We start from the raw sequence: 22,364 nt of genomic DNA, 5'->3' as shown, positions 1-22,364 counted from the left end.
TGTGTTTGACATCCGTTTCCCCGCACTGCAATGCAAGCTTTACAGAGGAGTACTTTTTCGAAACGTCAATATTGCGGCAAAGAGCCAAACAGGTTTGGATTTAAAAATAAAAACTTCAGTTGTACTTCCAAAATAACACTTTCTAAAATTTACTTTTATTTTTAAGTTGGTGTGCTGATGTGATAACGCCCGTTAACACCACAGATAACACCGGCGTCCATTTCGCCATGGACAACTACGGTTGCATTTTGGTCATACAAAGCCATTACATCCTTTATGACACAAAACAAGCATTTTACAAGGTCTCAATGAAGAAGGATAGGAGATCATGGGACCTGATTTGTTAAGTGTTGGATGAGCGAAGAGAGTGGGACAAACTATTGGACAGAGGGGTGCCAGGAGAAACTACTCCTCTGGGATCCTGGGGCGAGTGGGGACGGACCAGAAACGCAATTGAGACAAAGTAAACTTCTCTCACAACTACGGCTGTGAGACAGGACTCCCCAAGCAACACAAAGCAGTTGCACTGCAGACGGACTAGTGTAAATCATGCAGGACGATCAAGACTGTGTCGCTCTAAAGTGCTGGATTTTGCCATGCTTGTTGCTTTAAAACATCCGTGTCCAATCACATTGCACAAACAAACGACACACCCACCGTCCACTGTGTCTATCAATAAACAATAGTAATAAATCCAAAACAAAAAGTCATTTAATTAACTTATGCAAGACTATGTTAAGCAAATAAAGTAAAATTGTCCAAATTTATCAAAAATCCTCTAACTGCCTCAAACACTCTTCACTACTGTAAAGTGTGGCGAAGGTGCTTTTGTCCACTTAAGATTTTGCTGGAAATCCCTTTAATTAGTTTAAGATTTATAGTAGTTGAAAGAATGTCAACACTGCAGCTAAAGCTCTGGCGTTAAAGATTTAATCTATTGTTCACAGATTTCATGCACAGAGTCCTGCAGTGTTTCTTGGTTTTACTTTTTACATTGTTGCTCAAAAAGGTGCTGGGTAAAACTAGTCATCCTCCACAGACTCATTTACGCAGTGCACCATAAAAACAAACATTGGCAAACCTCGAAAAGGAAATGGCACACCATAAAAACTTAAGAATGTTATCTAGAATCGAAGGACAGCTTTATGCCCTACAAAGCACATTTTGTGGAGCCAGAACTAGGCTATTCACTGCTGATAGATGAGGACAAGAAAAATTCAGGATTTCTTTTCACTAATGCTAACAGGTTAACTGGAGCCATAAAACTGTTAAACACAAAATCCCCTAATTAATTGGGAGTAAGGATTTTCTGACTTTTTTTTTTGTTCAAGTGTGTTTTTCCACATTAGTAAAATAGGCGATATTCTTCTGTTTTAAGGTTAATCTTTAACACCTTTACACCAGCATTTATTTGCTATGGTTCAAAAATCTCATGCAGTTTATAATACAAGCTCATCTTTTTTCACTTCTAATCAACTAGTTTTAGGGTTATGTCATCGGTTGAGGTGATGGGCAATCCAAAAACAACAAATACAGTAGTGTAAATGGGGTTTCAAATAATCTGGAGGGAACATGAAAACAAAGACAGGTCAAGGGATAGGACATGGGGCATAGACTCTGGGACGTAAACACTGACTCTGATTCAGGTACGTAAAGTCTTACACTGGTTAAGGAATAAAGACTTGGATGTAGAGACTGGGCACAGACTCTGGAATGTACCACCAGGACATAGACTCCAGGACTTAGACTCTACAACGTAAACACTGGGACATAAACTCTGACTAGTTCAGGAATGTAAACCCCCATTCTGATGCAGGGATGTAGACTCTAATACTGGTTCAGGAACAAAGACTCAGGCATAAACACTGGGATGTAGACAGTGGGACATAGACTCTGGTACGTAGTCTCTGAGACTTAGACTCTTACACTTGTTCAGGAACGTAAACTCTGAATCCAGTGCAGGGACGTAGACTCTGTCACTGATTCACGTATGTGAACTCTTACAATGATTAAGGAACGAAGACGCGGACATAGACCCTGGGACACAGACTTTTTAATGTAGACACTGGGACATAGACTCTGATTCTAATTTAGGAACGTAAACTCTGATTCTGGAGCAGGGAAGAAGATTCTGACACTGGTTCAGCAATGAAGACTTGGATATAGACTCTGGGATGAAAACACTGGGACGTATACTCTTACACTAGTTCAGGAAAGTAAACTCTGACACTGCAACAAGCAAGAGTTGGGTACAATTATCAAAATTATATTAAAAAAAAGAAAAAGAAGAAAGAGTCGGGGAAACAGGTCCAGGTAAAACAGGAAGGAAGACACTAAGGGCAATTCAAAGATACAAACGTACTTATAAACCATGTTTTTAGACTTTTAGAGGTAGCCAGAGTGCACAGAGAAAACACACACACACACATGACGGGAGCATGAAAACTCCACACAAAAAGGTCCTAGCTGGGATTTGAACCAGTTTCTTCTTGCTGTACGGCAAGGGTGCTAACCATTACACCCCCATGCACCCTTCAGCATTAAAACACAAAACACTCTATTGTGAGTTTTGTTCAAGTTGCTTTAAAATAATCACATTCACAAATGCACTAGTGAGAGCTAAACTATACCCACTGCTGCATGATATGTAGTACATGTCCTTTACGTGTGAGACATATCTTTTTACAGCCAAAAACACAAATTCTGAGTATTTCTTTATTCATTTGAATCACAACCAGATGAAAAAAAGGAAAATTATAAAAGATCGCATTTGTAAAATAGAAAATACGCTAGGAGGGCCACAAGCTCCCTGTTCCGCTTCCTTCCGATGCATCCCCTGGTAGACGATTAGATCCATGTAGGGTTTTGTTTTCCTCATCTGAGATGGAATCAGCTCAAAACTCTACAGCTGGATAGCTCCAATATTGCTCGCCTTTTTTGTTGTACCGATGGTGTTAGGCTGGGGATGTGAGGGGCTGTAAGCTAGCGGGAGCGAATGTACGCAGAGAGATGATGGGAAGTGGGGCCAGGCTTTCTCTGTTCCAACACCACAGGGGAATTTCTATTGAACTACTGCCGCTCTGTAGAAACTACTGTATGTCATAGAAAGCAACACGTTTTTTGATTGTGGCTAAAAACGGCATAATCATAATTAAAAGACCGCGAGGAATGCTTTTAGATATAGATCAAAAGAGGATCAGAGTGAGTCTTTAAAATAACATACTTAACCTCAAAGCAACAAGAATAGGGTCACTTTAATGGCAGTTGTTATTTATTGATTATGAGTTTGAGGGCTGCATCCTATTCCTACTAAAGCATCTAGCGATTTCTTCTCCACTCCTCAGCACTTGATCAGATAGGTTATCAACAGAAGCACAGTGCTTTAAGTTTACTGTAATGAAACCATTGCTCAAAAAGTCTACTTCTGATGCTTTGGTTTTAGTCAATTATGGACCAGTATCACACTGTGATCTCTAATGTCCTTGAACAAGTTGAGTCAAATCAAACATACACTTACAGAGTGAGCGTGAACCTGAAGTTTTAGTCTGTTTATTCGCACTGAGTACATGGAACCAGTCGTGGGTTTCTGAATTTCCTTAGTTTGATTTTAGCTAATTAATAAGTTCCATTGCAGTATAAATCCCAAATACAGTAATGCAAAATAGCATCAACGATTTCCTTAAGAGTGTCTGACTCATATGTTTGTATTCATGGACCTTCAAAACACAAAGTGATGCACCTGTCTTCACATACGAAACAGGATTATGACCTTTTTTTCTGAGTAATTTTGCCAAAATCCTGAAGTATCTGTCACAAATGCTGATGAAAACCCTTTTTCAAGCGTTCATAGAATGGACTACTAGAAAGCCATTTGGCTTCGGTGTCCAAGTTACTATATAAAACCCTTCATTTTTAATGGTGATTGCAGTAGCCGGAGCCCTGACGGGTACTGCCAAAAGAAATCACACTCCTCCCGTTTATCCTTTCCACGGCTGCCTGCTCTATTTGGAATAAACTTCAAATCTTTCTTAACGCGTATACAGCCCTAATGGCCAAGCTCCATTTATCTTAAAGACCTATTTGGTCTCTATCAACCTACATGACGTCTGTGCTCTCAGAGAGCCGCTTTCCTTATAGTTCCCAGAGGATCCCAATCTAGACCTGCTGGCTGGGCTCTCAGTGTTCAGGCGTTTCCATTGTGTGACATAGATAGCCAATCTCTTCTCTTAAATCTAAGTTTGACCCTCATTTGTGATCAAATTTGAGGCCATGGATTTTACAGATTATTGTTTAACATTTTCCTTTATGCATCTTTTAACCTTATGTGGATTTTCATGTTGACGACCATTTTTCTTGTGCTATTCTTTGCCCTGAAATTGTCATTTTTCTTGTCTTCTCTTGCAGTGGACGGCTGCACGGATTGGTCCGTGGACTACCTAAAGTACCGGGTGCTTCAGGGTGAGCCCGTTCGCCTTAAATGCGCTCTGTTCTACGGATACATCCGAGCCAATTACAGCCAGGCACAGAGTGTGGGTCTCAGCCTCATGTGGTACCGCAGCTCGGGCCTCGGCCACAGCGACTTTGAAGAGCCCATCTCTTTCGACGGCATCCGGATGAGCAAAGAGGAGGACGCCATCTGGTTCCGACCTGCAGACCTCCAAGATGTGGGCCTGTACTCCTGTGTCCTGCGGTAAGAACACCATCTCAAGAGGAAAATGTTTGTTTTTTTTAAGAAGTGGGAATTGTTGAAGCATTTTTTAACTATCGAAAGAAGGGGTTTGCAGCCTTCAACACTTAAAGAACAATTCAGGTCAATTTCTTTCTGACAGCAACCCAAAAGGAGCCAGTAACTTCTCCATTTAGAAAAATAAGTATTTTTTTTTTGTTACTAATATGAGAAATATACATGACTATTGTTTTTTTGCATACATAAAACATAAAGAGAAAATAGCCTTTTTTCTTATGATGAAATTGTTTATAACTTTTGACAGAGGCTCACATGACTTTCTTTCAAAATAAAAGACACTTTGTATCACTCAGGATCATCTCAACCCAGCAAGGACTCCATAAAACATTTTATTTTACCATCGGTAGTGTGTCTCAGCCAGAAATTTTTAAATCTAAATAAAAGTTATCAGAGTTACTTAAGTGACTCTCATCATATTTGTGCCCATAAAATCCCTTAAATTTCTTCAAAAATAGAAAATCCGCCTTAAAGGCCGATCCACCTTAAGTATACATTCCAGTTACAGTTACTAACATCAAAGTGATTTTCTGTAGTAGACAATGCTTAAAAATCAGGAAAACTTTGGTCAACTATGAATACGAGCACTTTTAATGCTTGATGGATTGTTGGAGGATTATGGGTATTGTAGTCAGAACCCTTGTGGAGTGACACTGTCCTTATACTGTTTGTGAATGAGTTGAATACATTTTGAGTTAGTTTTGATTTACTCTTTGTTTTAAACACTACTTAATTACTTTTTACTTCAAATTTACTTTTTAAAACTAGTATTTTTCTTTACCTAGAGCAGAGGTCTGCAACCTTCAACTGAGCCAATCACATCCATTTCTTACAGACTACAATCCAGAAGAGGCCACAAAGTCTGGCCTTATCCTATAGAAAAATAAAATGCTTTTTTATATTTTTACTATTGCTATTTTGATAAATATATATATATATATATTTGGCATAACTATGATATAAGCATACAAAAAAATAGTTTTAAACAGTTTTAACTTTTGTCTAATGTTTGCATGACATCTCTTCAAAATAAAGGACATCCTGTAACATATTTGATCAAAGCATTTTATTTTACAATAGTTGGTGCATCTTAGCCAGAAATTCATAAATCAGAACTATTGACCCATACAGTATTTCTCTGACTATAAGGAACACCTCCCATCCTTGAATTTTTCAACAATAGGACATTTCCCTTATAATCCCGTGTGCCTTAAGTATGAATCTCTGACTGATTTTTTGTGGTACATGGATCTAAAACATGTCTAAATGTTTTAGTACGACTTTGATGAAGCTGCACCTCTATTTTAATTTAAAATAGAAAGTCATTCTTGTTTTTCTTTAACCATGAGACCCACAGTGGAGGGGTCAAAGAGCCACATGTGGCTCTGGAGGGTCAGGTTGACCTAAAAAAAAAATAATAATTTTATTTATTTTCCTATAAGAAAGGCTCTTAATTTGTTGATGAAAATAACGGATGAAGACCAGAAGCACTGAAATACAAAAATATTACCTTTCAGATTCAACATTTATTTATTACATTTTCAACAGAAATAATAATAAGAAACAACAACAACAAAGAAATAGATGTACAGACAAAGGGAAAAAAAACCTGAATTTAAATATGGAGGACTCTAAAATTAGTCCTGTGTGGGCGTCACATAGAGACGAGTCCTCGAGATGCATGATGATATGGTACTCACTTATTAACCTTTATATCTCTGAACATCCCTCGGTAAACTGCTCGCTCCAGTCTTCATCTCACAGAGAATTTAATAAACGCTGGAACATAAAAAAAGCACCTCTTAAAAACCCAAAGTGGCAGAATACATTGAGAGTTATTACAACACAGTCTGAAGCACCAATCCAGAACAAACACTTTCCAGCGAGGTCTCCTAAATTAATACTGCCTTTGATTATTGACAATTTGCTCTAAAAAGTCTTTGCTCGTATTCAAATGCCTTGTTTGAAATCCAGGAAAAACCATAATTCTGCAGAACGCTTCACTTGTAAAAAAAAAAAAGCGCCCCCAGCTCTGTGTTCCCGGGGTGTGTGTGTGTATTGAGCTTTGGGGATTTCCAAGCTCTCAGATGTACTAATCAAAATGCTGCGAGAGATTTGCCTCAGAGCTGAAAACAATTATTTTCTGTTAGGGAAGAAGCTTTTGACTAACATTTTGGGGAATGTATCAAAGACACTCTCCTCAAGAACAGAGAGTGGATAAAGGAGCCCTGCCATCTTTGGTTGACTCTTCACCAAAAAACAAACTCACATCTATATACATTTAGAGTGTCATAGCTGTTACCTATAAGACAAAAAATTCAAAAACATCAATAACAATAAATATTAGCTCTACTGTGGGATAAAACTTTACCAAAACATAATCCGGGTGAATACTTCATTCTGATTGGCTGCTGAGTGTAGATGCACATCAAAAAATGAAGTTGGGTAACATAGCCCAAATGTTCTCCGCTAGCTTCTTTACAACAAACTTTTGCTTCATCATCTGGGCAAAAACAAACAGTAATAGGTGAACTTTCTCTCTGAAATTATGCTTTATTTAACTATTTGTGACAATCAGCATACGTATCGCTTTTCTATGCCGTTGCAGTCGATGTTGGAGCCAGCTCAGTGCGTTGTCATGTTAACATGATAACGCACGGTACCACGTATCAAATAGTCCACGTTTTGTAAAAAAGAGATCTAAATCGAAAAAATAACAAGAATAAAGACATAAAACATTGATTGAATATTTATTTCTTTTGTAAAAGTGAGCATGGTAAAAGCATGATAATGCCTTTTGAAATGTGAATTATCAGAAATGAACGCACTTTGCGGAAGCATTTAGGCTTCCATGGCATGCATTGATTTCTGATAATGCACACTTTATTGAGCATTATCCCTTACTTAACCTCAAAATGTAATACATTTTCTACTGTATCCATTGACTGTATGTGAAAACTGGACTGAGTGACTGTAATTTTGGTTCTGCTTCCATCGAGTCAATTCATTTTCACCATTTTTTAAATATATATTGTTTGCAATGTTGGAGCCAGTTGATGTCAGTAACCAGTGATTGGTCTGAGTCATCACTGCTGAGGCAACCAATAAGGAGTGAGCTTGTTGGAAGGCCACACCCCTACCATTTGAAAGCAAGCTCTAGAGAATCTTTACTGAGGCATCTGATTGATCGGTTTATAACTTGAATAACTAACTACAGAAAAACAGGACGATTATCAAGTACATGTTCAAAAAGGATCAGAACAAGAATGTTTATTGTGACAAAGTTACAGCTGTTTACATCTCAATAGAAGTCTATGGGGTTTTGGCATTTTGGAACCAGCGGGTACTTCCTGTTTGGAAAGGAGAATAGGGGAGGGGTCACTCAGTCCTGTTCTAATATACAGTCAATGGTTCTAACCTTGTGTTTGGTAAATTTAAAATTTTAATACACAATTACACTGTGTATTTCTAAATATCAATTATTACGTTTTTACATTATATCTGAAAGTGTACTAATTGGAGCTTAAAAACAATTTTAAATTAACATTAAAGTTTTGGTTTATTATTATTTAAATACTTAGAGTAGAAGTAACCAAAGGGCTTAACAGAAAGGAAAAGATTTTCTTTCAATGGTCTTTAAAACATTTGCATCTCTGCTCTGTTACAGAAAAATTAGCATTCTTATAGTGTTTTAAAAACACTAACCATAGATTTTAAGAGAACTGTATCGTCAGTGCAAATATATACGTAAACGTCTCATGTTCAGAAGACTAGAAGCTTGAAATTACATAAAGAGTTTTGTTTATTTTGTATCACCTGATAATTAACTGCTTGCTAATTAGTTTGGTCATCACTGAGGTCTTAGTCACATGCAGCCATATGGAGGTTTACTGCATGTTTTTGGGTTGTCGGGACCCATGAAGGGTTGTAAAGAGGAGCGGTTTCATCTTGCTGTAAAAGGTGTGTCTCGCAGTTTCCTTGAGGCTTGTACAGACACATTAAGGTACATTATGAAAATTGAATGTACCTTTGTCATGCATGTGTTAAAAGTGTTGTGAGTAGTTGATAGTGAAGTGTACATACTGGCTTGGTATTGACCACGCATGGCTGCACTAAGGACAGAAGAGGACAAAAGGAGCACGCACTTATCACATGAACAGCACAAACTCCATACATCTGTACAAAACCAAACGTGTTTTGCCCGTTTGTCACCTATGGAAAACCATATCCACCAGTAAGGACATTTGTGACTAAGGCCTTACATAGACAATAGTCCCTAAAGTTGTGTCTAAGAACTTCCTTTAGCTATGTTAACTTAAAATTCTTTATGTAAGTGATGTGCAGCCAATGACTAAAATGTTCAATCGATCACAAACTAGCTTTTATTTTGACAATCCCTTAAAGTTTTTGAACAAAGATAGCAAATAAACATAACGCTGATTCATGGATTCATTCAAGGGGTTTTCTGAAAAAAAAAAAAAAAAAAAAAAAAAACACTGACTATATAGTTGAGATACACACCTCAATTTAACCCTGGATGGTGCAGATGACTCTCAGATGAGTTTTTTAAAATAGAAATGCACTTTACACTGTTTGCATTTTTGAACGTTTATTTCATATGTAAAAAAGAACTGTTTGTGCATGGTGTGCAGAATTTCTGAGTAAAAAAAAAAATACCTAAAAGAAATAATCGAATGCCAAAAACGAAACAAAAAAAAAACAAAAAACAGTAATCATCAAATCATGTTTCAAATCACAACATGCCATTAATTAGCTGCTTTAGAGTAAGCACATATAAATGTTTTTAAGATGCTTGTTAGTCTTTAAATTTACAAATTCCTGTTTTCATACTTTCCAAAAATCATCATCTGTATAAATATTGTTGGCAATTATTAATGTTACAATATAAGGCTGTTAGACAGAATTGTTTTATTGTTCACTAATGAGGCTAAATTCAAGGTTACCAAATGTTAAATCCTTTCTGCTTTTGATGCACAATAGCAGAAAGGATTTATTTTTCAGAAAGATGTCAGAGACCTCAAACCTGCAATGAATTAGTAGAACATGTAATATTGATGGTAGCAAAGTTTTATTTAAACACTGTTTGTTGAAGAAAGAAGAGAAAAAATTAATAAGGTGGAGACTTGAAACAAGGAAACTATGTTTACAGCGCCCTCGATGACACACATTCAAAAAAACCACTTCCAATGAGAAGTGAGTGTCGATGCGCATTTCCAGCTACTACGTCCCTGCATTGCCAGGAAAAAAATTTGATTATTTCTTTAGTCTCAACGTTCAAAACTTGTGGCTATTGTACGCCTGTTGGGCATTAAGCCAGGGTGAATTTTGACCAATCAGGGACTCAGATTTAGAAGTGATGTTTGTATTTTGTCCCTTTTTAATTCAAGGTAGCGCCAATCATTTGAACATTGATCATGGAGGAGAAATTAATAATTGTGGTTTTTGCCCAGACAGAATTATATGACACCAAGTACTTTATCCATCAGAGCTGTGAAAAAAAAAAAGAAAACTGGAGCAAGATTCAGGAGATTTGCACCTCTGCAACATGCGCCAGTATCGGATAGCAACAGACCAGGTGGAACACCAAATTTTAAATCTGTGTTTTTAACACATTTGTGCATGTGCATCACAGGCCCACTGTAGATGTGGCATCAGACACAATAGCCAAATTGGCATAAGTTAACTTCTTCTGCATTGACAATCAAATGTGACGTTTGGTTTAACTAACTTACTGACTGACCGAGCGACCGTCCAACCAACCAACCAGCCAACCAACCAACTAACTAACTGACAAGCCAACCAACAAACTAAGTGACAAACTAACAAATTAACTAACCACATAGCCAACTAACTGACTCACTTACTTACTGAATAACTAACTAACCAACCAACTCACTAACTAAGCTTTTAAACAAATAACCAACTGACTATCCTACTGACCAAACAACCAGGCAGATCGACGATTATCTAACTAACCAACCCACCAACTAAATAACCAACCACCAACCCACCAACTGACCATTAAATGGCCAACCAACCATTTTACCAACTAATGAACTAACTGTCTGTCTGTCTGTCTGTCTGTCTGTCTGTCTGTCTGTCTGTCTGTCTGTCTGTCTGTCTGTCTGTCTGTCTGACTGACTGACTGACTGACTGACTGACTGACAAGCTAACCAACAAACTAACCGACTAAATAAGTGACAAACTAACAAATTAACTACCCAAATAACCAACTAACTTACACACTGAATAACTGACTGACTGACTGACCAACCAACCCACTAACTAACCTTTTAAACAACTTACCTACTGACCATCCTACTAACCAACGAACCAACCGGCCGACTGATTAACTAACTTACCAACCCGCCAACTAACTAACCAACTGACCACAAAATAACTGGCCAACCCACCAACCCTAAGAAACGAACGAACGAACTAACTAACTATCCAGCTGACCACAAACCAACTAACTAAATAACAAGCCAACCAACAAACTAACCTACTAAGTGACAAATTAACTAACCAAATAACAACTAACTGACTGACTTACTTACTGAATAACTAACTGACCAACCAACCCACTAACTAACCTTTTAAACAACTAACCAACTGACCATCCTACTGACCAACCAACCAACCGGCCAACCAATTAACTAACTTACCAACCCGCCAAATAACTAACCAACTTACCACAAAATAACGACAAACCCCCCAACTAACTAACTAACCAGCTGACCACCAACCAACTAACTAACCAACTAACTGGCAAGCCAACCAACAAACTAACCAACTAAGTGACAAATTAACTAACCAACTAACTGACTGACTGACTGACTTACTGAATAACTCACAGACCAACCAACCCACTAACTAATCTTTTAAACAACTAAAAAACCAACCAACCGACCGACAGACAGACAGACTGATTAACTAACTAACCAACCCACCAACTAACTAACCACCAACTGACTACTAAATAACTGTCCAACCCACCAACCCCACCTAACTAACTAACTAACCACCAACTGGCCACCAACTAACCAACCAACCAACGAATTAACTAACTAACTTAATAGATAAATAACAACTGTAAGAACTTCAGGGTGATATTAATGTAAAGCTAAAGGGATATTTTGGAATTGGATTCTGTTTTGCAATTTGTTTATTTAAAAAAAATCAAAATTAAACAAAAAAAACTAAAGAAGATAAACAAAACAAATATAGAGCTTTAGATTGATATATTAAACATAGAATGAGTGGCCTGATTTGATTGGAAAAAATAAAGTTAAAATGTAAAACAAAATGCACATCTATAAAAATACTCAACCATGTACATAATGCTGTTATAATGACCTATGTATCATATCATATATATTATAAGGACCAATATATTATAGGATTTTATTTTCATTAAAACGTCATATATTTTCAGAAAAGTTTTTCATATATTTATATCAAATTTGCTTATTCAGATTTTATTTTTATGTGTCTTTTATACATTGTTTAATTACTGCTTTTTATTTACTTACTTTTTAATTACTGTTCCAATTATGTGTTATTACTCCTTTTCATGGTTTTCTAAGAAGTTTGTTGTTCAAATCTGAAGAATGGCGAGGCAGGAGTGAAACATGAGTTTGGGAAGGGAGCAGTGGCATTGTTTAAGTTGACTTCTGGTGTGAAGGCATCCAGAGATATGCAAGTATGTGTGTTGGTGACACCCCCTCTGGACACCCCCAGAGACAAAGAGGGCTTTGAATCAGACCCTGTGACAGGGCTGCAGAGACAATGGTCTCCAGGCTTTCTCCACATAAATAGATAATTTGACCTCTTGATTTGTAAAAGTGAAACAGAACTCTATTGAGAGGTTTTAGGAAACAGAATCACATCTCAACAATACACAGAGCATGACACTTTGAATCCCTTAAATTAGAAGTTTGTCAAAACGTTTCAATAATTATGATATTTATATTTTAAAATCCTTTTTTGGGACTCCCTACATCAGTGGTCTGCTTTGATTCTGTAATATTTCTGAGTATTTGTTGTGTGTCATCGCTGAATTTAAACTTGATGTAAACATTTCTGAATCAAAGCTGACAGAGGGTCTATTATAGACCTGGCAGTTGTTTAATTTTCAGATCAAGAATGGGACTCTTTGTCTCTAATAGCTCCTGGTTGCACTTTATATTTAGCATGATAGTGTGCTGTCACTGTGGGCGCGCTGTGTTCCATCGATAAATATAGATAAATGCGTCTGATTGAAGCAGCTTTTCGCTGAAGCCCTCCAAATGTTTTCCACAGTCAAGGATATGAAGACACACAGACTCACTGTTCTGTGTGTGTGTGAATGGTTATCTTCGTCCTTCCCTGTCTGGATATTCAAGTCTAATTTGCAGGTTTGCAAGGTGACTTCATTTACTTGTTAATCTGCAGGAGCCCCCTCTGAAGCTCCTTTTTTGTTTCATTTCACGTCCAAAACATTTTCTGAATTCCAATCCAGTTTCTCCTCCTCACTTTGTTCATACTGTTACATTCTACCTGATGGATTATTTTATAGAGCTTCAGCTAATGAGTCAGTCTTCAGGAGTGGTTGAAAGAGTGTACGGCGCCGCACCGTAATGACATAATTCTAGATGTCGTATAATAACGCGTGGAAAATCAGTTACTCTGGGCTACTGACTAACATCCAAAGCAGCTCGACTTAAATAGAATTTGACAGATGTGAAAGACATTGTAGGACTGCGTGTCGGCCACCGGCTGTCTGTCAATCAGGCGCCACATTCGCCACCCTCCTCGCCGCGCCAAAATGCACCTGCTGAGAACAAAAAAAAATACTCGAAAATGTTTCTTTCCTGTGGAATTTTTTTATTTATTTTCCCATGTTTCAGTATATTGTCTGACCAGACTCCCAGCCAAGAGCATTTCTGAATTGTTCCGAAGGTGATATTTTAAGTTGAAATCAGTGCTCTGGTTTGTGCTGCATTTCTCATTCAAAATATGTCTCTCTGCAAAAAAGAAAAAAAAAAAAAGCTATTGTGAGTTTTGAATAGTTGTTCACAACAAAGTTCCTTTTCTTTTGAGCTGCCAAAAACAAGAACTCTGAAAAAAAACTGACAAAAAAATGCAAAAAACTTCAGAAATATGTAACTATGTCATGAAATAAATACAAAAAAGTGAGTGGTGGAAAAGTTTTGACAAATCTCAGCGCCATTAAGTTACTTCTCCTACTGTTATTTGACAGTCACATTACAAACATCTGTTATTTATTATTGCAATTATTCAATTAAAGTGAAAGTATACATTATTAATTTCTACAAATTTTTATTGGACTTCTTGAACAAAGTAACATGTATTCAGATAAACAGAAAAAAACAGGACTTAAAGGAAAAGCTGGGAATTGCTTCTCACAAATGCTTAATTCATGAAGTCATGATTCCATTTTTCCATTCCACAAAACTAAATTACTCAATAATACAATAATCAAAGAGAGAATATTTGGTGCACTCACTTCCATTTATATGGATTCATTTATTTTTTCAAATTTTAACAAGTAACAGAATTGGGTCAAACTAATCATACATGTTGGTTGTTTACACCGGGTAGGTGTACATTAATTGAAGAGAACATTTACCTTTTTGAACTACCCATAACAAATTACCTTAGAAACAGGTCATAATGTCTCCTGAATGTTTCAGCACCTCGGACAGCGCTGGTGCAAAATAAGCACAAAACTCATTTTATCTATTTGATCTATTTTCAAAGCATTCCCAGTGGTCTTTTGATGATGATTTTGCTGTTTTTGCCCAAAATAAAAAGCTTCTATCATTTTCTAACCCACATAGTGTCTGTCCCACCCCTCTTCCCATCACCCATAACTGAGAGTTGTCTGTTTGCGTGCTCTCCTGGTAGCAGCTTACAGCCCCTCACAACCCTTATTTGCCATTAGTGCTGCAACAAAAACGGAGACCAATTTTGGAGCTATCCAGCTGAACAGTTTAGAGCCAGATGTCAGTCTAGACGAGGAAAACAAAGACGTTCATGGATGTATTTGTACAAGTGGATGGATGAGAATGGGGTGGAGCACAGAGCTTGTGTTTCAACGTCACTAATAAGCTATTTTTCCAACAGGATTTTTTTTTGTGTACTCCTGATTCACCACAATTTTAATCAAGAAATATCAGAAATATAATTTTAATTTTCTTTATATTTGTCCTCCATCATCAAAAACAGGCCAGTAGAAAACATGTTAAAGACACCAACAAAAACAATTTTCATGGGATTGGATCTTTAAAGTAGTGAGGATCCTGACAGAATGATCTGACCACCTTGGACCCAGCAGGGGAATTTTAGCTGCAGTGGCAGGGTTTCCCGCCACTGCAGTCCACGCCAAGTCACACCACATCACATGGGATTTCCTGCAGCCACATCCAAGTCACATCATGCCATGTCCACCAAATCTGTTCCTGAGGGGATCGTTGGGGCCATCCTTCCTGTTCCTGAGGATGGTCGCCCCTCATCCCCCTTGGCTGTATTTCTTGTTTTGGACTGCTCCCCTTCATGTGTCCTGTCCCGGGGGAGAGTCACCGGGACTGCTCTTCATCACAACTATTCCTGAGGAGGCGTTCTGATACCCCTCACGTCCGTCTGGCTGCAGGAAACTGGAACGTTTTCTGGAATTCTTTTTGTTTTGCTCCTCCGTGTCCCCTCCTGCCAAGTGTTTAGTTTTTGGGCATCTGGGATCTGCTCTTTTTGGGAGGGGTACAGTGAGGTTTGTGGACTTAACCTTGTTTTTTGTCAGTTATTTTATGGGTTTTGGTCATGTTCTGTTTTTAATTCTCCCTCAGTCACATCAGTCAGGTTTGTCGTGATCTGTAGCTGTCTTCATTTCAGTTAACTACTCTCAGTTTATTCAGCTGTCTGGTTTTCAGTTCTTCTTCGTCAGGTCATCTGTTCAGTCACCATTTTTGTTACTACGTGGTTTTTTTAATGTTTCAGTTTATGCATTAAACCTTTTGAGTTCCTGTCACCAAGCCTGGTCTGCTGCATCTTGGGTCCACCACCAACACTTCTTGACAAAAGTGTATCAATGTCTTTGGTTTCCTACAAGTTTCTGATTTCTTTCCATTGCTTTTTCTATATTTTTACGATTTCAGGGTCACTATCTTAACTGTCCCACTATTTAAATAAAATCATAAATTAAAGAAAAATCTGGACTGTTTCAAAGGACATTTTAAAATGGTATCAAAACTAGACAATCTTAAGGTCTGTGAATTACACAAAATGAGGTCAAGCGAGTAATTTCTTTCACTCCTACTGGTAGCACTCATTATTGTTTATTATAAAGCCTTTTTTTCTGGAGCGCATGCTATTACTTTACCCCTCGGAAGGTCCATTAGGGTGCCATTATTTACAGCAATTCTTCCATTTCACTTCATCGGCGCATGGTTTTAAATCATAAGCTAGGCAGGTAGAAAGTGATGTGAAAGCACAAAAAGGCCCAACGCCAGGGTGGCTCGGTTATTCTTTCTCCCTTCTGTAGTTCTGCAGTTCGGTTTGCTCTCTTTGGGATAAATATACTGTCCAAGAGAGTTCTGTGAGCCTACAACATCACAACTTCCCACTCGCTTTCCTCTGCATTAGACCTACGAAGTCAATAATGATAGATTTTAACACTATCTTACTCCTCTTCCTACTGCATCGCACCAGCTGCTCTCTTAGTCATCTTCAGTCCGGAGCTATACAGAGGGTAGCTGCACGCTTTTATTCCCCCTGTTTGCAGAGCTGTTTTTGTCTCAAGGCTGTGTGAGAAACTATGCTTCCATCATGTGTGGGTATGCATCTTTATTTTATGGCCCCAGAGGGGTCAGAGGTGTTTATATGAGAGAGGCGACTCCCTTATTGCTTCCATAACCTGACTAGATCATATGAAAGCCTGTCATTTACAGTGAATTGGGGCATCTGGCCATCTGTAAATGTAATGTAATGAAATGTAATGAAAGAACACACAGCTGCTATGGCGGCCTTACGGCTGAGGGGTCGACCCGGCCAGATCACAGCTGGATTGAGCAGCAGCAGAAGATGGAAACACAGTCAGACACATATCAAGAACGATGGGGTCTTTTAAGGTTGAGCCGTTCATAACATGAATGAGGCGGCTGCTGCTGCTGACTCTCTGATTCATGGTTTCATTAACTCCAGACCCAGTTACTGCTGAAGCTCGCATTATGTTACAAAGTCCTTCATGAACTTGAATACATTCAACACCATCCAGCTCCTTTTTTACACTTTTCTTGAGCTCCTTCTTCAAATTGCGTCGGCTGAATGTCCTTCATCAGAAGTTTGACACTAAGTTTATGTTGGTGCAACCTTTTAATTTCCCTCTTTAGAGAAAACAGCTCTTCTGAAACCAGCCTCTAGTGGTCAGTCATGGAACTGTGGTATTTCAAAATTCTGAGTTGCCTTCAAGTGTAGGAACTTAGGTTTGGGCTAACCGTTTCATAAAGGATTTTACAAAAGTGTTTACAATTACCATGTTTTCAGAATATAAGTTTCAGTTTTTAGCATTGATTGGCCGGGTGAGCAACTTATGGTCCATTCACACCGGACGCGATTCGCCTACCAGGGGCGTCAAGTTTCAATGTTAAGTCAATGTACAGACGTGATCTTAGGTGTCTAACTCCAATCACGGGCTCAGCTTTGGGCATGTGATGTTTTAAGTGACTAGAGGGTAGAAAAATACATCCAATATGGCCGCTCAATGTGAGGATTTTGGTTTATGCCATTTACAAGTGTCAAAGTCAGGGCCCGGGGGCCAAATCCGGCCCTCCAGATCATTTTATTTTATGTTATTAATGGCTCAATGTCTTATCTTGCTCTTATTTCTAACTTGCACAATTTTTACAAAATGTATTTTTACAGAAGGTTAAATATTGAAAGTGCTTTAAGGTTTAAGCTGATTTATACTGGAATAATGTTCCTGCCTGTTTTTGCTCACAGTTATGTTAAAAATTTGTGTTTTTAAAGTTTTAATAACTTTGTTCTAGAGTGTTCAATAAATGTTTATCCTGCTCAGCCCGTGACCTAAGGTGTGTTTTGGATTTTGGCCCCCTGTGCGATTGAGTTTGAAACAACTATTTTCATAGTCGTTAATATGTTGTGCTAATATACTAAACTAGAATCTTTTTTTTTTTGTTTTATGAAACTAAATAAGCATTAAAGTGTTTTGGTAGTGAAGCATGCAGATATGCAGTCTATTATTGTTGTCTATTTCGTTATGATTTACCTTTCAAACTTAAACGTCCGTTCTTGTTCCTGTACTTTGTTAAAGAAATGTCTCCCAAATGTGGGACTTATGCCATATATGATTTTTTTTCTTCTTTATCATGCTGCTTTTTACTTTTTTTGTCCATTTGTTTGGCTGCTACAACTTAAACTCTGGAGTGACTCATATTCGGAAAAATACAGTAGAAATTAAAATCCTACTTCTTAACCAGGAATTGAATTCAATGTTTGTTTGTTTTTTTTTCCTATTTAGCTTAATTTCTATCAAAACCGAAACCAAATCTGTTAATTCTAATCACAAGAAGCGTGATAGGAGTGGACCACAGGCTGGAGTTTTTCATCTCCATGTTTGCTGTAATGTGGGAAACAGGCACAGGTGTGTGCAGTTCTTATTGGTCTGGAGAGGAACGCTTTAGAGAGGAGAGCTTGTTTTACTCGCTGGTGTATCATGAACGGGTGGTGAATTACGTCCTTGAAAGACACTTATAATTCTTTCTTTCTTTCGTCTCATATGAACGTGACACCAGGGGTGGATGTGTTTCTTCTGTAATGCCTTCTAAAGGGATAAGAAGCTTTGCACTGTGTAATCATTAGACACCATAACCCATTATACACATGAAAGAATTAACAGAAGTTTCACATTTTCTGAAGTTTTCTTAACCCTTTGATAAAACCCACAAAAGACTTCAATATTTTTATGAGATATAGAGAATATCAATTATGATATGTTTGGTCATTTGGTAAATATTTGCTCATGACAATGTTAGTTCATGATGCAAAAATATTAATGAAATAAAAGCTCTTTATTTACCCACTGTCTCAAATTTGATCTGTACATTTTTTAACATGGTGTAACTGTATTATAAAGAATAATTATCAACACATTTTTCATTTTTTAAATACAGTAAATAGTGGTTAAAAAAACAATAACAATAGATGAGTCATTTTAACTATAAAGTTGTAAAAATTAGCTAAACTTTTTCCCGCCAAAAGTGTTTTTGAGATTTCATGGAGGCAGCCATTTTGAAATGAGCAGGAAAAGCCCCTCTACTGCCCCTAGTGGAAGGATGATGAACTACAGAGCAGAACATATGGGCCAAAACATGTAAATATAATACAAATATGTGGTTAAAATTGTTCTTAAAAAAAAAAAATAAATAAAATAACACTTCCAGTTTATCACTTGTGGTAGCTGGAATTTGACAGACGTATTTCAATAGTGTTTGTGTTGCACCTCACAAAATGAAACTTTTAAAATTGAAAAGACTTGAATCTTTTTCCGCAGCTGAACTGTCCACGTGCATTCAGCCTCGGGCTGCAAATTAGGTTGAAACCAGCTCCTCACAGCCTGTACTTTGAAAGGAGACACTGTCAGGTTGCATTGTGTCGCCCACACCAACGTTTAGTAAAGATGGAGAGTCGTTTTTGTTTTGCTAGATGGCAAAGTCAGAAAACTAGTTGAAGCTTGGATGGCTGCAGAGATACGGGGAACGGGGATGAGCAGTGGGGGCTGACTCATTGTGATGACTGGGCAGCTTTCACAGCTTTGTGAGGAAATCTTCACATTTGTCTCTTCTTTGATTAGCATTTCCTCACTTCCCACAAAAATCCAATCTGACTCCGAAGTGTTCGGCTTTAAAGCTGTTCAGCTTTTCATTACTGCTCGTCCTACAAACATGGAGCAGAGTGAGGGAGGTATGGATGCATTATTTAGTGGCAGGAGACACCTTTAAATCGTTACGTTCAGACGTTTCAATCAGAGGTGCATAGAATCCAGGACTTTGTCACAAACTCCCCATTTACCACGCTTTGTGAAATAAATAGGTTAATCTGAGGAGCTTAGTGATCTCAGGCATGCCACGGTGATGGGATCCCACCTGAGGAAAAACACAAGCATTCCTTTTGGGTCTCCCACAGCTAACTAGAGCCGCTCTAATTATCACGTTGGATTGTTTAAGATATGGTGAGAATCAGCACATATTACACAGCTTAAAATCTTCATCCCTGACTTTAAAAAATACATTCTTTTTTCTGTTCAAGGTGATGGTCAGCCATCTTTAATAAATAAATAAGAGGCAAATGAAGCATCTTTGTTTGACCTGTTCTGTTGACAGACTTGGAAGATTTACATAATATGTCTATAATAAATCTTTTGCTCTGTTGTATTCTCTATTTGTCATCTCACTGCTTTAGAAGTGTATTAATGCTGTTAATGAAGTATAATTCTGGGACTTTAGATTTGTTGAGTGAACTAGAATCCAGTGACATACCTGTAATGACTGATCCCAGACTGGTCTGTGTTGCAGGAACTCCACATACTGCATGAAGGTGTCCATGTCTCTCACTGTGGCTGAAAATGACACCAACCTTTGTTACAATTCCAACATGAGGAGAACGGAGAAGGCTGAGCTCAGTAAGAGTAAGGAGATCCTCTGTCCTGACATAGAAGACTATGTGGAACCCGGAAAGGAGCTGAACATCACGTGGTTTAAGGTATGCTTGCTAACCGTCTCGAGTGTGAAGTGTGACAGTAGCCTAAAGCTGACGTCTCCAACCCTGTTCCTGTTCCGCCCTGCTTGTTCTGCAGCTAACCCTGCTATAGTAATTGCTGATTAGCTGAATTGTGTGACCCCAGTTTATGATTATACCTGATCCAGGGTTAAAGCGAGCAGGCCGGTACCTCATGAGGAACAGGGTTGAAGACCACAGGCCTAAAGATTAAGGAATTCTGTGGAATCCTAAGATTTCAAGAGAAAAGCCAAAGCAGGAAAATCTACTTGTGCTTTTATAAGTAAAGGAAATATTTTACAATGAAGGATTGGGTCTCTTTCATCTGATGTCTTTCTTTGAGAAAGATCTTGTCAGAAATGTAGGTTAAGATCACTTAGATCAGAGATGTCCATCTCATTTTGGTATCAGGGGCCACATTTAACCCGTCTGATGTTATGTGGGCCGGGCCAGAAACATAATAGCATTATTATTTTTAGCTTTGTTTTTTGTTTTGTTCTTTTCTCAGGCTGAAAAATTACCTCAACCAATCCAGTAGCCTAATCACTTATTTTTTTCATTAGAGCTATTATTATTATCTTTTTGACAAAAACATTTTGGTAATTGTGGTGTCAAACCTGATCATTTCATAGCAATTTAACCACAGGAATGGCTTATAAACTTGCATTTTTTCAACATCCTTATATGTTTTTTCTCTTCATGACTGGGCCGAATTAAGCCATCTAGTGGGCCGGCTGCGGCCCGTGGGCCGTATGTTTGACACCCCGGACTTTTTTTCTTTCTTCTTCTTCTTTTACTTCTCTTTCTCTCTAACTTAGACTACGGTCCCATGTCTCAAAACGTTTCCGCGCACTGACCTAAATGCAAGTTTCAGCAAATTTTTAAATGTTCAGTTGCATTTTTATTCGTCGCGTGGTGGCCGCAGAAATTTTAAGAAAAAGTTCAAATTTTCAAAAAAATATAAACTGTAAAAGTTGTTATCCATCAGTCGCCACTCTGACACATTTTGAGGTCCAGATGTGGCAGCTGGAGTGGCTGGTCGGCAGCAGCTCTGACTGGACGATGTGTTAATGTCTCCAGACGACAACCGTCCATATCAAGTGTCACCCGGTAACCCAGGGGTATATAGAAAGCAGGCCATTCTGTGTGCCTGGTGCCCACCGTCTGTACTTATGACCACACCAACAATTTAAAAAAAAATAAACAGCAGCATGAAATCTTGAAGATTCTGCTGATGGCTCCCCCATTGCTTTGTGGGAGCTGTATTTGTGACGGTGGGTAAGACAGATTATGAATGGAGGTGTTTTTGGTGTTTTTAACATGTTCTCGTGGTATTTTTTGGTGATGGAGGACATATAGTAAGAAAATTATGTTTAAAATGGCATTTTGGGGATTTCTGTATTCCAATAGTTGTGAATCACAAGCAGATCAAAAATGCAGTTTGAAAAAGTTTGAAGGTGTGATGTAGAAGTTACTACGGCAAGCAAGAAGTTCCCTTCTTCACTTGGTTCTGATGCATCCACTTGCAGACGACTAGATCCATACATGTCTCTGTTTGAAATCTGGATCAAACGGTACAGCTGGATAGCTCTGATAGTTTTGTTGCACCAGTAATGTTGGGTTGAGGGTTTTAGGGTTTGTAAGCTAGCTGGAGAGCATCTAAACCAGGGGTCTCAAACTCGCGGCCCGCGGGCCATCTGCGGCCCGCAGGATGATGATTTGCGCCCCCGTCTTCATATGAAAGATTACTGTTAGTGCGGCCCGCAAGGCTGATATGAATGACAGTTGTTATGTGCATAGCTGAATGAAC

The 22,364-nt window shown here is 38.2% G+C and overlaps 1 protein-coding gene and 1 long non-coding RNA gene across 6 annotated transcripts in view; one reads left to right on the top strand and one right to left on the bottom strand.

The window, feature by feature from the left end:
* The window catches only part of il1rapl1a (interleukin 1 receptor accessory protein-like 1a), a 260,744-nt gene that overhangs the window by 109,431 nt on the left and 128,949 nt on the right, over positions 1–22,364 (top strand). For all 5 annotated transcript variants that reach the window (XM_024286881.2, XM_024286882.2, XM_024286879.2 and 2 more), the window contains 2 exons: positions 4,405–4,690; positions 20,353–20,539. In XM_024286881.2, coding sequence (XP_024142649.1) covers positions 4,405–4,690; positions 20,353–20,539 — 473 coding nt within the window. The remainder of the gene's footprint in view (positions 1–4,404; positions 4,691–20,352; positions 20,540–22,364) is intronic.
* Positions 6,201–22,364, bottom strand: part of LOC112155339 — a 24,499-nt gene continuing 8,335 nt past the window's right edge. Inside the window, exons 3-4 of the long non-coding RNA XR_002920779.2 lie at positions 20,317–20,396; positions 6,201–6,523 (exon numbers count right to left, since the gene is read on the bottom strand). This is a non-coding gene — a long non-coding RNA (uncharacterized LOC112155339). The remainder of the gene's footprint in view (positions 6,524–20,316; positions 20,397–22,364) is intronic.

This window comes from Oryzias melastigma, linkage group LG21 (genome assembly GCF_002922805.2).
Source record: "Oryzias melastigma strain HK-1 linkage group LG21, ASM292280v2, whole genome shotgun sequence".
Lineage (NCBI taxonomy): Eukaryota > Metazoa > Chordata > Actinopteri > Beloniformes > Adrianichthyidae > Oryzias > Oryzias melastigma.
This window is presented reverse-complemented; position numbering and strand designations above follow the sequence as displayed.